At 45.3% G+C, this 17500-nt stretch overlaps 1 protein-coding gene across 1 annotated transcript in view; it reads left to right on the forward strand.

Annotated features, from left to right (window-relative positions):
- Nucleotides 1-1167: 1167 nt before the first annotated feature.
- The window catches only part of cpda (carboxypeptidase D, a), a 25554-nt gene continuing 9221 nt past the window's right edge, over nucleotides 1168-17500 (forward strand). The window contains exons 1-9 of the mRNA XM_080534827.1: nucleotides 1168-1767; nucleotides 2512-2759; nucleotides 11504-11646; nucleotides 12220-12389; nucleotides 12981-13438; nucleotides 13574-13765; nucleotides 14128-14295; nucleotides 15100-15209; nucleotides 16564-16663. Coding sequence (XP_080390953.1) covers nucleotides 1202-1767; nucleotides 2512-2759; nucleotides 11504-11646; nucleotides 12220-12389; nucleotides 12981-13438; nucleotides 13574-13765; nucleotides 14128-14295; nucleotides 15100-15209; nucleotides 16564-16663 — 2155 coding nt within the window. The 5' untranslated portion in view covers nucleotides 1168-1201. The remainder of the gene's footprint in view (nucleotides 1768-2511; nucleotides 2760-11503; nucleotides 11647-12219; nucleotides 12390-12980; nucleotides 13439-13573; nucleotides 13766-14127; nucleotides 14296-15099; nucleotides 15210-16563; nucleotides 16664-17500) is intronic.

Genomic DNA, 17500 nt, shown 5'->3' on the forward strand with positions numbered 1-17500 from the left:
CACACACACACAAACGTACACACACACACACACACACACACACACACACAAAAGTACACCCTACACACTACACCCTACACCCTACAAGTGGTAGCTGTCGCTGGCCCCCTAACAACATAGCTGTCACACATAAAGCCAATCATCTGCTGGCTTGTGTTGTGAACACCTTTTTGGTCATTGTAAACTGGATAGTTCCCAACAGTTCCCCCACCATATGACCCACTTAAACTGTCTAGACAACTTGGCACACATTTGCACACTTTTAACACAATTGCGCCCCCAGAATGTCAGCCCCACCAAAATCAACACAACAATTTCACCATCGGTTGTTTTTGTGAGATTGAAACATCCTTACAGTATCAATTCTCACTCCTATTTTACAGCCAAAGCACAAACAGAAACAATAAGCAATTTGACTTATATAAGCCATTATTGCATTGTGTTGCTCAAACTAGATGAAATAGCCTACTTGGGGTAAAGATTTGAACTTTACTTTATTATTAATTTAAAGTCATGAAATGTGTTAATACACTTTACCTCTCAGGCAGTGTATGTTAATATGTTACTAATGAAAAAAATACAATTCATACAATTTAGGCTACATACATAACATAGTATAGTACGGTATATATATAGGGTTTAGTTCACTGACATTTCTTGTCAAATGTTCACAAAGTGCACTGGCACCCTTCCCCCCCAAAAAAATCTTAATTTGGAGATTAGGCTACTCCTGAAAAACGGGTGATAATATTATTGTACAATCTCCACTGTCCCATTATATACAACATTATTATTATAATATAACCCATTATAAATAAAATTAACTTAACATAACATAACATAACATACAAGGGCTCCTGCACTGCACGCTCTCATTATGGCGCCACCTTAAAACAAGGCCACTCCCCCAATAGTGGTGACATCACACCGAAGCTCCGCCTCCGGAAGTTGAACGCAGATAGGTTGACTGATCGGAGAGAAACAGTCATCAGGGCTCTCTAGTCTCTCCAGCCAGTCCTTTTTCCCCAATTATATTGATATTTTTTCGTTTTCACAAGACTTGAATGGTCGGTGACTGAAGTGCTAGGGAGATTCGATCGTGAACATGGCGTGGACACGTACACGGGAGAGGCAGCTCCATGCAACGTCGAAACTATCCCTCTCACTTTTCGGCGTTGTCCTTTTTGTTGTTGTGATTCCCATGATCACATCCTCTCATGTCGGCGAGCAGGAGAGCCCCGAGACCTCATCAGACCTGGAAGAATCCTACAACAAATACTACAATTACGTGGATCTAACCCGGATCCTCAAGTCCATGGCCCTGAGATACCCCCACCTGGCCAACCTCTCCACCCTAGGCCAGTCGCTGGACAGTAGAGAGTTGTGGGTGATCCGGATCACCAAGGACCCCCACGTTGACGCCCCGGGGAAACCCAAAGTCAAGTACGTGGGGAACATGCACGGGGATGAGACCGTCTCCAGGCAGGTGTTGGTGTATCTGGCTGAGTACCTGCTGACGGGGTACGGAGAAGACCCGCGTGTCACAGAGTTGGTGGCCAGCACGGATATTTACATCATGCCCAGCATGAACCCAGACGGGTTCGAGAGGTCCGTCGAGGGGGATTGCACCGGGGAAGCCGGGGGTCGTCACAACTCCAGGAACATCGACCTCAACAGGAGTTTCCCTGATCAGTTTAACAAGATCGACGTCAGACCAGACGATATCCCCGAGGTGACAGCTGTCATCAAATGGATCTTGGAGAAAAAGTAAGGTGTACCATCTGTCCATGAAGAGTTGAGCCCTATAGCGTATTATATTCGCATTTTAAAAGGCATAAACCTAACCCGATTTAGCGAGATCATAATCCAGTGTTCATCCAGAAGTCAATAGTAGACAACCGCTAGTCAAAATAAAATGCAGGGCTCTCAAGTCTCACGCATTGGGCGTGAGACACACGCGGTGTGTGAGCGTGTGAACGGGTTAAAATGCGTGTGTCTCACGCCCAATGCGTGAGACTTGAGAGCCCTGAAAATGTCTAAAGTGCCTTGTCATTACTGATTCCAGGGTCAATGTGAAAGCATCCACGGAATTGCAACATAGTGCCTCTGTGTTTACGAAGTCTAGACCTTTACTCAGTATGAACAATGTGAATACATACGGCTGGAACAGATGGGTCTACAAGGGTCTCAGTGTTGCCGGCTAACGGTTTGGAATGCCCTCAATCAACAGAGACTATGGTTCACAATAGTGCTGTTGCCTTACGACAGAGGCTTTTGGCGAAAGTGCAAACAACCCTGTTCCCCTCCCAGCTGTCAGTAAACATGTAGCCTAATGACATTCGTTCTACCAAGAGCCCATCCCTCAGTCTATAGCCTAAGTTCTGTTTCTGGTAAAAACATGCACATTGTTTGTGTACCTTGGATGTGTACTTGTTTGTTTTAAAAAATAAAAAAGGCTGGTTATTGAGATTGATTGTGCACATTTTCATTTGCTTTTTATTTCACCTCCAGGTTTGTGCTATCAGGGAACTTGCACGGTGGCACGGTGGTAGCCAGCTACCCCTTCGATGACTCTGCCTCCCACAAGACCGAGGGTAAATACAGCCGCTCCGACGATGACAGCCTCTTCAGGTACCTGGCGCTGACCTATGCCCAGCACCACCCCGTCATGAAGACAGGGGAGCCCCATTGCCCAGATACCCCCAAAGAGGTCTTCAAGGACGGCATCACCAATGGGGCACAGTGGTACGATGTGCCTGGTAAGAAGAATGATTTTTGTTTCTTTATTTCCTTGTTTTTTCTCTCTTTCTTTTCTTTTTTCTTGAAAGAGTTTTGGGACCTTTGGGGTTTAAGCTCGTTATCCCACCTGACTTCTCCTATTACTATCACACACATTGTTGAAAGGCACAATCGAGTTCTCGGTTGCCATGGCGATTAAACCCTTTTGATGTAATATTCTTTCTCTCTCTCTCTCCCATTCGCTGTCATTACGTCATGTGGTACTGTAATCCCGTCTCTGATGTGTTAATAATCGCCCGGAGTCAGGTTTTTACTCCGTTCTGACCTGTGTGGTTTCATGTAGACATCTTGTTATACGGAACGCGTGCACACAGTATAAACGGGCTTTCATTGAGGTTGCATACTTTCTGTCATAGGAAAACAGAACAAAGACATAGCCTGAGTTGTGAAATCTAGGACGCATGTTTCCATGGAAATGGGTCAATGACTTGAATTGGGTCAAGTGCCGCTGATTTCTTCTGGTTGTTTAGTGCCGGTGACTGAGGGAGTGTTGGCCCACCTGTTTCCTTGACCCACACATCTGAGTCACTACTTCGTTCGGACCTTTTGAATTCAGTTGTGTCCGTCCCTACAGTGCAAATGTGTTTTAACAGTCGGAAGTTTGAGCAAAAGCTCCAAGAGTCTCCAATAACCATTGTGGTAAACGCTCTCCAACAGAGCCTGAGGCCTATGCGTATTGAGCATTGATTGATTGTTTATTTAGTCTAGTCTAGCTGTAGGCCGTACTCCCTAATCATCTCCACGGACAGTCGGACACTCAGACAGGGCCCCCATTCATTCTACTGGCTCCAAAACACCGCTGTCAGTCACACAGCACCTGCGCATGGAACAACATGTCATGCTGGTATTGTATTCACAGATGGACCCAGATCCTCTCTCTCTCTCTCTCTCTCTCTCTCTCTCTCTCTCTCTGTCTCTCTCTTCCCTCCTCTCACGTATCCTAAAGCCCTTCTGGTTTCAAGTTACCCTTTGTCTTTCATGAGAGGTGCAGTGTAACACTGCCTTCGGTCCATGGAGCCCCCCCCCCCCCCCCCCACTACACTATCCCTCCTCCTACCCACTCTTCATTTCATGATGAAGGCCAATGTCCCGCAGTCACCTGATCCTCACTGTGTGGCTGGCAGATCAGGGCGTCGGAGGAGCCAGACGAGTGGCGATGATGAGGTGATCCGGATCAGAGTGTGGGGTTTCTGGTGTCTGGAAGGCCTTCTCTCTCTGTGTGTGTGTGTGTGTGTGTGTGCGTGTGCGCGCGCGCCAGGTGTCCTGCTGTGGTTCTCAGTCTTCCTTTATATTCCCTTTATCTGTGTTTGGCTGTGGATTAGTGAGGAACACCTGGTTTTGGTTTGATTATTCAATAAGATAAATCAATGCAGAATAAACATTCGATGTGTGTTGAATGGTCACCCCAGACCTAGGCCTAGTTTTGCTTCTTGAATGTAGTCTAATGGAGGTTACATCTCACCAACAGATGTTTTAGGTTTTTCACTGATCGCAAAGTCTATGTGTACAGGAGAGGCTGGTGGAGGTAGAAATTGGAGGACGGGGTCATGAATACTGATGAATATTTCAGATATTTTATGATTCTGTAATTTATTCTCTATTTTCGTTGTAAATTGTTATACGTTTTTTTATGTCCGTTAATTGTGCTGCCGCCTATCTTGGCCAGGACACTCTTGAAAAATAGATATTTTTAATCTCAATGAGACTTTTCTTGGGTAAATAAAATAAGATGTATTTGATTCCATTCCATGCATTACAATGAGACTATCCTGCACCAGCCTTCCCTGGTCTAGTACTCAAGAGTTAGGCTAGCTTTAAACCTACAGTGCCTTCGGAAAGTATTCAGACCCCTTCACTTTTTCCACATGTTGTTGTGTTATAGACTATTTTTAAAAATGGATTCAATTAAAATAATTAGCCATCAATCCACACATAATACCCCAGAATTACAAAATGAAAACACAGGTCTCTTAATACTCTTATAGGCACTGTATACTCGTCCAAACAGACCAGCAACATAAGTTGATGATGCCTCCCTGCAGTGACCTATAATTAGCTTTCCACACCCCATTACTAATCGACCACATTGTAGTTACCATACCAACTGAACACAGACAGGTATAGACAGATATTTTACATCTTGGTTCCATTGAACCAGGCACAATGAATCAATGCTATACAGTATAGCAAAGTATTTTAAATGATTTCAAATACTATTTGAAACCAGGTCGGCAGCACCAACACAGTGAACATGCATGTTGCTTGATTCTCCTCCACACCACAGAGTCACTTAGCTTATTTTGTATTTTGTTTTCCACTCGTCATCAGCACACCATCACAGTGTCGATGAGCTGAGGTTAACCGCAGTTAAAGAGAGCGTAGTTTCCATCAAGCGTTCTGTTCTGATAAACATGGTCTTAGAGGGGAGGGAAGGGGGGGGAAGCAGAGACACACCCTATAGGCCCTACCACACAGCATCGGATCTTCAAAAGTGTGTCTATGCCTTGCCTGTTGTGTGTGTGTGTGTGTGTGTGTGTGTGTGTCTATCATTGTAACTAACTGCCAATGGCCCCTGGTTTTCACATAGTTTACTTTTTCTTATGATAACTGATGGATAGATGATTCACTTTAAGTAACTGTGTTGTTGTCGTTGTAAGTCGTTTTGGATACAGGCGTCACAATCTGGCAGAGAGCAACAGTGCTAAGTAAGCACGGGTCTATTTAAAGAACAACAGCTGGTGACAGTTAAAAGTGTAGCTTCTGGATCTAAAGTGTGGTGTGAGGTGGCGCACGATCACTATGACGATGAGAGAGATGAAGCTGTACACCAAGAACACCATTCCCTGGGAGTACACCATGCTCAATGAGGGACGTACGGGAGGTTCGGACCCACACCGACTGAAAGAAATAGATTTGACAGCATCCGTAAAACACGGGCAAGGAAACAACGTACCCTTTTTTAAGTGTATTTATTCCCTCTGTGCACCTGGAGTACGCCCTAGTATCATTTCAATTATAAACATTTCTCAAACAACATCCATACATAACATGAGGTTAAAAATAATTGTCGTCATGGCCTACCTGGAGACGAGTCACCCTCCAGGGCCTCGTACGGAGGGCTGAGCTAATGTTACTAGGATCAGGCCATAGCACACATGACCTTTAATTTCATACTTATTTGCTCTTGAATTAGGTTCAACCGATTGTTCACTATATCTGCCTTTCACCATAGCTTACACAAGAGAACAATATTGAAGAAAGGGTTGAACCAACAACTGTCAGAGTGAACATTGCAAAGATGTGAACTTCAAAGCTCTATTTCTGTTCATGCGTATCCTAGATGATAACTAGTTTAGGTCATTACCTCGGAATTGAATTGTCGTTTATCCCATTGCTCATGGTACCCTGTGCTTTGCCGGTTATATCATGTATTGTGTTTGTTTCCTCGTGAATTTTCATCTTTGGCCTGGATCTACCTTGCATTGGTCATAAGCAGCACATCAGAATCAACTATGGGCCATAACTTAATCTCTATGGCAATGCCTCTTGATTTCTAAAAGGAGACACTCCTTTTACAGACACTGAACACTTTATTAGGAATACCAGCATGGATCCATGAACCAACCTGCCTTGTGTCAACAGTCCAAGCTGGTGGAGGTGGTGTAATGGTGTGGGGAGTGTTTTCTTGGCACATGTTGGGCCTGTTATTACCAATCAAGTATCGCTAGGATGTTACAGCCTATTTGAGTATGGTTGCTGACCATTCATGGCAACAATGTGCCCATCTTCTAATGGCCACTTCCAGCATGATAATGCACCATGTCCCAAAGCAAAACTCGTCTCAAATGGCTTTCATGAACATGGCAATGAGTTCTGTGTTCTTCAATGGCCTTTCCAGTCACTGGATCTGAATCCAATAGAACACCTTTTGGGATGTGGTAGAAGATTCACAGCTTGAAACTAAGTGCACCTGAAGAATCTGCAGGAATTGTGTGATACAATCATGTCATCATGGAATCAATGCCAGGAAGCATTGAGGCTGTTTTGAGAGCAAAGGGATGCCCAGTATTAGTATAGGGTTCCTAATAAAGTGTTTGTGAGTGAATATTTAGTGTTCTGACTGCCATCAAGACTTCTGCTCAGTCACCATGACATTATGTAAGGAGTTAGAACTAACATTATTGAACCACAAGGTCTGTTTATAGCAGGGCCACTGAGGATGTTGACTTTTCCAGCTCCGTACTTTATACAGAGTTATGTTTCATAACCGACTAAGCCTCTGCCTAATCTTCATGGAAATCTTGATTGGTTCGAGATAAAAGACTGTTTTTTTTCTTTATTTTCATTAGTCTGTAGAACTATATTGAAGGGCTGGTTTCTCTAGGCCTACCATAGAGTCTAGAGATGGTAGGCCTAGAGAAACCTAGAGGTATACTTCCAAGTTGGATTAAGCTAGCTGCTGTGCATATTTCCTACAGCCTATGTCTGTACTTGCATCTGTCTGAGATAAGCAATCATGTGTTCAAATCAAATAAGAGCAGGGCTTTTTGAATTAAAGGTCACAGTGATCTGGGTGCAGATCCAATACAAACAAGAGTATTACAGGCAAGTTCATGTTCATGTTGTGTAATTATTCCATAGAGAACTGTTCCCGGGCAGGATTAACACAACACAACACACTACAAAAAGAAACCCATAGATGAACCTCATCCTGTCCCAGCTTCAGAATGAATGCAGACATTCATCACTGCACAGACAGAGAACATAACCCTTAGCCCTGGACAATAGGTCTAGGGAATGATGTGGAGATGTGGAAAGGACTTCCAGGAAGTGTTAAGTTAAACAAGTTAAACAGTGATCTACTGTACTGAGTTTTTTTTTGTTGCTTTGAGGTGAACAATCACAGGTCCCAGTCTCAGACATGGTCTGTGGTTTTTGAGAAATGTATTTGTGGATGACACTTAGTTAGCGTTATGTCTGGGCATTAGGCTACAAGATCATGGAAGGATCGATAGAGGAAGTTGGGTTTCTGGTACTAAATCGGCAGGTGTGCTCATTGTAATGCATGGAACGGAATGAGGAATGGTATCAAAATCGTCCAAATTCTACCTTCACCAGCCTCCCTGATACTTAACCCATATTGGCCTAATTCTCATGTACCTTTGTGTCATAAAAGTGCATTCTTGTTCCAGGTCGACAGAATGCCACAAAATCCATAAAACACCTCAAGGTTTTGACCCGGAAAATAACAACCATATACATAGCACGTCAGTAGAAATGAGGCAAGTGTTCTCCTGTGTAGGTTGCGGGGCGCTGTCTAGGGGTGTTGGCTGTCAGGGGATCAGGTGATGGACAAGAGGAGTTAGTACAGGGGAGGGTGTGTCTAGGTTTATACTGCCTACAGGGAGGATGTAGAGGGACGTATACTGCTTACAAGGAGGATGTAGAGGGACGTATACTGCTTACAAGGAGGATGTAGAGGGACGTATACTGCTTACAAGGAGGATGTAGAGGGACGTATACTGCTTACAAGGAGGATGTGGCGGGGTGTAGCCGGGTGTCACAACCTGAGGTCTGGAGGGTGTTTGTTCTTCAGTGTACTTGGCACACACACAGGTAGGCACACACACTTTAGATTAGATTGGATTCAACTTAATTGTCATTGACAGAGAACAAGTACTAAGAATACGAAACGCAGTTCAGCATCTAACCAGATGCAAATAGTGCATAGTGCAAAAGCCATGCATAGTGCAACAGCCACTTGGTGGGACAGTATACGGTATTACACTAAATGAATGAATATAAAGGCAGTATTATGTGCAATGAATATGAATATAAATATAACTGCAAGCGGCAATGGGGCGTGTTCAGATATGCCCTATAACCATAAATGGGGTGAGATTGACAGACACAGGGTAGACCTACAGACATGGGTAGATCACTCACCTAATATGGGCCAAGTTGAACTCATGATATACTAAGCTATGATATTATCAAGTACCCTAGGACCACGGGCCTGTAAGGTACCAGTCACCTAATTATGGCCTGATATACATAGGCTACTATGCTATGATGATAATATACACTAAGCGTAAATACGAAAATGCATTGTGGATTAACCTTCCCCCGTTAATGCCCATGTTGTATAGTTTATGTCAAGCTTTTCACTACTTATAGGGCCGGTTTCAGAGACAAGGCTTAAGCCTAGTCCTGGACTAAATCACACTTTCAATGTAAAATCTCCATTGAAGATGTTTTTTAGTCTAGGATTAGGCTTAAGCCTTGTCTGTGAAACCGGCCCCTTATGTGCTTACTTGCTTTTCTATTTGTTATTATAGCGCCACCTATGGTCTAATCATGGTCATTCTTTCTGCCATAGTTACTGATGCTCTCTAGTTGTGGCATGCACATTTATTGCATTTTTGGTCAGGGACTTTTTGAGCTATTTGACCAAAGCGGGGGAAAAGAATAATAAGAAGTATACCACCAATAACAATACTGTTCCTACTACGTAGTAGTAGTAGGAACAGTAAAAAAAGAGAGGTACACCATAGTTTGGTTAGGCGCAGGCTGGCGGGTGAAACTTAAAGAGACGCAACACTCTCGCTCCGGTGCAAATTATTTATCGGACCAACGTTTCTGCAACAAGCTGCATACTTCAGGGTTTCAATAGAGTAGTAGTAGTGATGGTTCCTCTTCTCCACCACCTGACACATTGGATAACCCCCCCCCCCCCTCCCAGCCCTTCCACATCCACTGAAGGAACCATCTAGAGACTGATGGAACAATGTGTAGCCAATGAATATGAGATGAACAAAACATCTGAATGAATGTTCCCCTTGTTAAAACCTGCCAATGGAAACTGGAATCCACTATCTCCTGTTATGTCATAGAGCAGCGGACAGAGCAGAGGATCAGATATCTGTAACCAGACCACCGCCGTGTCTACTCTGACGGCATATTTTAGTACCACATTAGTTCACGACAACTCTTATGGTTTCAAATTAACATATTTGCCTGTCAATCAACCAAAACCACACACACCCATACCCGCATACACCAGAATAGAATCTCCTAGCCGCCACCGACACATAGTTGAACTTCCTGTTCCACAGCTGGATAATCACTCACTCAATTTGTACTTGTTTACTTGTGTGTTTCCTGATACCTTTCCATCTCAGTGGAGAAACACGTGCACACGCACACACACACACACACGCACACACACGCACACACACGCACACACACGCACACACACACACACACACACACACACACACACACACACACACACACACAATCCTTGTGGATTATATCTCTCTTAATCGACATTGCTTTTTATCTGGTGCCGGGTAAGTAGTTATGATGATGGATGGATGCTTCTCTGTCCCGAGGCTCTGTCCCTGTTCTCACTGCCACCGTGTCAATTGAGTTCTCAGGATTCCTGCCTTTGTGCCAAACCCTATCTATCTCAAGTTCACTTGCTTTGCTGCTGCCCCGTGTGTGTGTGTGTGTGTGTGTGTGTGTGTGTGTGTGTGTGTGTGTGTGCGCTGAGGATTTATAATGCTGAGTCTGCTGGGTTGTAATCTTGCTCACACATCACTTTGCCATTGTTGCAGGAGGCTGATATCCTGATGTAAATGTATTTCTTTCTTTTTTTTTTTACTGTTAACAGCTGGCGGGGATTTAATTGTTGATCTATCTAGGGCTCACACAAAGGAACTAGTGTGTGTGTGTGTGTGTGTGTGTGTGTGTAAAGAGTTTCCTTTTTATCGGGTTCCAGTGCCCACCCTGTCGTCCAGCCATGGCAACCCTCCAGGGGGCCTGCTGTCTGGGGCCTGCTGAGGCCAGGCCTGGGGGGTGGAGGCCTGGGGGGGGGGAGGCAGGTGGTGGCCACAGCAAACACATTCCTCCACCAGCGAAAAGGCGGAGGAGAGAAAAGGCTGGCTGCAGCCGGCTGTGACACAGACCCTCTCTGCGTTAATCAACACCAACGTCTTGTACTCGGTCTGAGGAAGACTTAAGGACGCTCATTAGTTCCGTATACCTATTTTCTTTTCTTCTTCATATCGTCCCTTTTCTTTCATGACCAATATGCTGAATAAACTGTTGATGTGTCACAACTGTGTCGATGTGTCACACAGGAGCTGAATGAACTGTTGATGCTTTTGGCAAAGATCAGTGCAAGATTGAAGAAAATAAATATTGTTCTAAGTGTGTCAAGGGTTTCCGTACTTCCATGGCTTTGAGTCTGTGTGAGTGATAGTCAGGATGTTTATTTTCTGTCTGCCCGCCCACCTCTGTCTGCCCGCCTACTTTCTGTCTGTGTGTGCGTGTGAGAGAGAGTGTGTGAGCAAAGGAGTTTACTTTTTAACTAAACTTCCTGGAATTTGACACCACTCTCCTCTTTTCTTGATTTTTTTTTTTACTTTTCAGAAATGATTTACTAGATTCATAATGCATTAATTCTGACACAGGAGAGCCTTAAAAGAACAGAAGTCCCGAAACGTGGGGTCTGGACTAATTCTAATTCGGGGGTCCTCTGCGAAAATCACACTAACCTCTCTGATTTTGATCAATAAGACAGACACATTTTTAAATATTTCATACAGACATTTCGACAAATAAATGTGTATTGCACCTGTAACCTATATGGCAGTGTTCTGGGTTCAAATGGTTGTTTGATGTGCTCCTGAACCTTCAGGTGGGATGCAGGACTTCAACTACCTGCATGGGAACTGTTTGGAGATCACCATGGAGCTGAGCTGCTGCAAATACCCCTTCGCCTCGGAGCTACGCAAGGAGTGGGACCTCAACAGGGAATCCCTCCTGTCCTACATGGCAACGGTAGAGCTCACACACCACGCATGTTCATGGTCCAAATCCATCTCAACACGTACTACTGTACTATCCATTCATGACAACTCTACATTTTAATCAGGGGGAGGCTGTTGGAGGTAGAAATCGGAGGACGGGGCTCATTATTCTGCACGGAATGAAAAGAGGATTCCTTATAATTAATTAATTAATATCATTTTGCCATTTAGCAGACGCTTTTAATCCAAAGCGACTTACAATTACGAATTACAGGGACATTCTCCCTGGAGTAACTGAGGGCAAAGTGCCTTACTCAAGGGCACACTAGTAGTGGTGTGGTTTCAGGCGGGATTTGAACTCACAACCTTCCGATCACAAGTCCAACTCACTATCCACTAGACCACCACTACCCCTTATTCCGTTCTCAATGAGCCTGGCCTCCAATTTCTACCTCCCCCCTTAGCCTCCACGGCGTTTGATACCCATTCTCATTCTGTTCCATTGCATTACAATGCTACAACCATCTGATTTCTAACCTCCACCAGCCTCCCTCCCTGATTGACAGGTATGACATCATCACTCTCCTGTTCTCTCCTGCCATAGGTTCACATCGGAGTGCGGGGCTACGTGACGGAGGCGGTGAGCGGAGAGGCTCTCTCTGATGTCAGCATCGTGGTGGCGGGCATTAATCACAACCTTAGCACGGCTCAGTTCGGGGACTACTACCGCCTGCTGCTCCCCGGAACCTACGACGTCTCCGCCGTCGCCCCGGGGTACGAACCGCCGCACCCTCACTACTGCTGTTAAAACACCGTGCTGTTCTTCTAGAAAAGGAATCCTCTCATACCATGATATCATGGATAAGCTGGTATTGATTATAGTGTGAGTGTGAGGGTGAGGGTGAGGGTGAGTGTGTGTGTGTGTGTGAGTGTGAGTGTGAGTGTGAGTGTGAGTGTGAGTGTGTGTGTGTGTGTGTGTGTGTGTGTGTGTGTGTGTGTGTGTGTGTGTGTGTGTGTGTGTGTGTGTGTGTGAGAGAGAGAGAGAGAGAGAAAGGGAGTTTACTTTTTAACTAAACTTCCTGGAATTTGATACTCCTCTTTTTTGGATAAGCTGGTATTGATTATTGTGTGTGAGTGAGTGAGAGTGTGAGTGAGTGAGTGAGTGAGTGAGAGAGAGAAAAGGAGTTTACTTTTTAACTAAGCTTCCTGGAATTTGATTACCCCTCTCCTCTTCTGTTTTTTTCTTGGAACTTAATTTACCTGTGAACTTTAATTTACCTGAGACTAATCCTAACCCTCGTAAAGTGATGACAACAAAAGGAAAGGAACAGGTGACGGCATGTCCCTGTGGTCATGTTTCACCAGGTACATCCTTAAGACGGTGGCTGGCGTTCAGGTGTCGGAAGGCAAGGCCACGGAGCTCAACTTTACCCTGGTGCCCCTAGGGAAGGAAGCCACAGCTGGTGTCACCGTCCCCTCTACCTCCACCACCCCCACCCCCACCAGCACCACCCCTGTCTCCCCTACATCCACAACCCCAGAATCCTCCAGCCCCACCGTCACACAGGTCAAGGTGGTCCCAGGGGCCAACGAGAGCAGCAGTCCCTCTACCCAGCCCCAGGCGGGGGACAGCCAGCCCCAGGCGGAGGGGAACCAGCCCCAGGAGTTCCGCCACCACCACTACAACGACATGGAGCTCTTCCTGAGGAAGTACAGCAACGAGTTCCACTCTATCGCCCGCCTCTACACCATCGGCAAGTCGGCGGCGGACCGCGAGCTCTACGTCATGGTGATCTCTGACAACCCCGATGTCCACGAGCCAGGTGTGTGTGTGTGTGTGTGTGTGTGTGTGTGTGTTAGAAAACTGGTGAAGTGTCCCTTTAAATGCATTGCGTTCAGAGGCTACTTACTCCTTTAACAGCCGTCTCTTCTGCCCCTTTTCTCCCTCTTTCTGCCAGGTGAGCCGGAGTTCAAGTACATCGCCAACATGCACGGCAACGAGGTGGTGGGACGCGAGCTGCTCCTCAATCTCATCGAGTACTTGTGTCGTAACTACGGCAGCGACCCCGAGGTCACGGAGCTCGTCAACACGACTCGGATCCACATCATGCCTTCCATGAACCCCGACGGCTACGAGGTCGCCAAGGAAGGTAGGAGAGGCGCACACACACTCACTCAGACACACACACACTCACTCAGACACGCACACGCACGCACGCACGCACGCACGCACGCATGCACACACACACTCAGACACACTTATACAACCAAGAACATCAGAATGGATTTTGACAATGTGCCCAGTCCACATCCCAGACAGTTGTTCTCTCTCATGCTGTGGGAGTGAGAGGATGTTTTCCTCTGCTTTGGAGCTGTTTTCTTCTTCTCTGATGAGACATTTACCCTCAGGAAGTAAACAGGAAATTGCACACTTTGGGAAATAACCCATTTAAAAGTGGAACTCGCTCAATGGTTAGAGCATTGTTAAAAAACTGTTCCCTTTCTCATGCAGGCGATAAGAGAGGCTACCTCGGACGCAACAACAGCAACAACTTTGACCTGAACCGTAACTTCCCGGACCAGTTTGTCACCATCACGGACTCCAGGCAGCCGGAGACCAGCGCCGTCATGAACTGGCTGAGGAGCAACCCCTTTGTGCTGTCTGCCAACCTGCATGGAGGCAAGGCCTTAGCGCGCACACACACACACACACACACACACACACACACACACACACACACACACACACACACACACACACACACCGGCATACAGTATACACACACACACACACACACACCTGCATACAGTATACACACACACACACACACCTGCATACAGTATACACACACACACTCACTCACTCACTCACTCACTCACTCACTCACTCACTCACTCACTCACTCACTCACTCACTCACACATATACAACCTCTATGGGGGCAAGCCCGTAGCATATATAACTACTGTGGGGGTACAACTACAACTACTGAGGGGGTAGTGGTGGTCTAGTGGATAGTGAGTTGGACTTGAGATCGGAAGGTTGTGAGTTAAAATCCCGCCTGAAACCACACCACCACTAGTGTGCCCTTGAGTAAGGCGCTTAGCCCTCAGTTACTCCAGGGGGAATGTCCCTGTAATTTCGTAATTCTAAATCGAGTTGGATTAAAATCAAATTCGAATTCTAAAAATGTACTACACACATACACACGCACAACATATTTTGTTGGTGTTGTTTGTGATGTGAGCTGCTGTAACGCCTTCATTTCTTAATCTACCTGTCTGTTCTGCAACACTCTGGGCCCCTATGTGATTCAGCAAGTAGTGCTGAGCAGGGCAACACATGCCTTACAACTCAGAATACTCACGCATGATTTTACATTTTGCTTGATTTACATGGTTTTGCGAAAACCTGTAGTTATTCAGTTAACAGTAAAAGAAAGAAAAGAAAGACCCACCAACCTGTGTCCTGTTTGACCCTGCAGGGTCGTTGGTGGTCAACTACCCCTATGATGACGACAGGGAGGGGAGAACATCGTACAGCAAGTGTCCCGACGACAAGGTCTTTCAGCAGCTGTCCACGGCCTACTCCAAGGTAAGGACATGTACAGCAGGGGAGGGGAGGCCGGTGGATGTAGACATCAGAGGACAGGCTCAATGTAACGCATGGAATCGTATGAAAACAATGAAAAGGAGAGTAACCACATCTGTGTTTTAACACATCTTATACTTGTGTGTCAGGCAGCAGAGCATTGCTCTGGGTCCAGCCATGTGATCTGAGCCAATAGGTTCATCAGCTCATTGTGGTATTCCACCCTTTGATCCATCACCCAGTTTGAAGCCAGTATAAAAGCATTTACATCTACGTACCAAATACCAAATCGATTGATATTCTAGTACTTTGAACTCCATACTACATTATGGTGAATAAACATTTTAAGAAAACAAAAGAGAAAGTACTTATTTTGATGTTTTTGTGGCGGGTAGTTTGCTAGCGAAACAACATCACGTTGAACTTGTCTCATTCTCAGTTAAGCAACGCACGCACACATGAGCGAAAGGAGAGACGATACTTCCACCTGTGTTATTGCCAGTTTACTGATGCTCACAATAAGCATAAAGTAATAAAATCTTAACGAGAAGACACACAAATGGATCTGTCCCTCGCATACCGACGAGGCGAGCAGACTACCACCGCATCACAAGCAGACAAACGAGACCGGCCGATCTGCATAGGCTCCTCCCCCGACCTGGAGGAGAAAGGGGAGGATTTCTCCCTTTTCACTTTTTTTGACATGCTACATTAAAATGCTCATAACTTTTTAAAATAAAGGGCTATCTCGGTCATTCAACCAGTTATGAATAGCTGAGAACTTCTAATTTATGGAAATATAAAAAAATGAAAATGTCAAAATGCCACCATGTGAAGGGTTTTCCCAGGCCACCACACATATACATTGAATACGGCCGTAGATGATGTGCTGAAATGCTTAGGGCAAGCTAGCTTCTCAGCAATTCAGCAAACTGTCAAACAATCAACAATGCAATATAATATAATATAATAGTAATAAAACGATGACATAAGGTGGCAATGTGTATAGCAGCAATATTGTGCAGGAGCAAGAGGCGTGCAAATTTGAGAATGTCACTGAATGTGTTTGCACTGAATACCGTTCCTCATTCCATTGATCCATGCAATACAATGAGCCCTGTCCTTCTACCTTCACCAGCTTCCCCTGGTTTACAATAACTTATATTTAATTGGAGTAAACCTGCTAGGTTACATTACATTGATAATACAAAAAACTGTTTGGGCAGATTTATTTATTTATTTTTAATTTCTTCTGTGTATTTAATTCCTGTGTGTGTGTGTGTGTGTGTGTGTGTGTGTGTGTGTGTGTGTGTGTGTGTGTGTGCGTGTGCGTGTGTGTGTGTGCGCGTGTTTGCAGGAAAACAAGCTCATGCACAAAGGGCACCCTTGTGAGGATATGTACCCCGAGTTCTTCAAGGATGGCATCACCAACGGAGCCAACTGGTACAATCTAGCTGGTAAGTTCTCTTCCAGACCCATACACACTAACCTTCTACATCCCCATACACACTAACTGTCTACATCCTCATACACACTAACCTCCTACATCCCCCTACACACTAACCTTCTACATCCTCATACACACTAACCTCCTACATCCTCATACACACTAACCTTCTACATCCCCATACACACTAACCTCCTACATCCCCATACACACTAACATCCTACATCCTCATACACACTAACTGTCTACATCCCCATACACACTAACCTCCTACATCCTCATACACACTAACCTCCTACATCCTCATACACACTAACTGTCTACATCCCCCTACACACTAACTGTCTACATCCCCCTACACACTAACTGTCTACATCCCCCTACACACTAACTGTCTACATCCCCATACACACTAACCTCCTACATCCTCATACACACTAACCTTCTACATCCCCATACACACTAACTGTCTACATCCCAATACACACTGACCCTCTACATACCCATACCTGTGTGTGTGTGTGTGCGCGTGTGATCGCCCTGTTCATGTGTTTGAGTGTGTGTATCCTGTAATGGAAATGTAACTATACGGTCCTCAGGTGAGACAGGAAACCAAAAAGATGGTACACAGTATTTACTCGTTAATACGTTTTAATCAAATAGTTTGCAAAGTATTGGCTCCTCAAACAACAGTACACAACAGATGTCATGAGAGCTGTGGCAAGAAGCCCCGATCACAGATCTCACGCCGATCTTATACCCGACCAGATGCACAAGGTCAGCCGGCCCCCCTTCGAGGGTGGCGTGATTTACAACAATGAGGTGGTGTGTACCTTATCCTTCTCAG

The sequence above is a fragment of the Nansenia antarctica genome, assembly GCF_963989245.1.
Source record: "Nansenia antarctica genome assembly, chromosome: 1".
Taxonomy (NCBI): Eukaryota; Metazoa; Chordata; class Actinopteri; order Argentiniformes; family Microstomatidae; genus Nansenia; species Nansenia antarctica.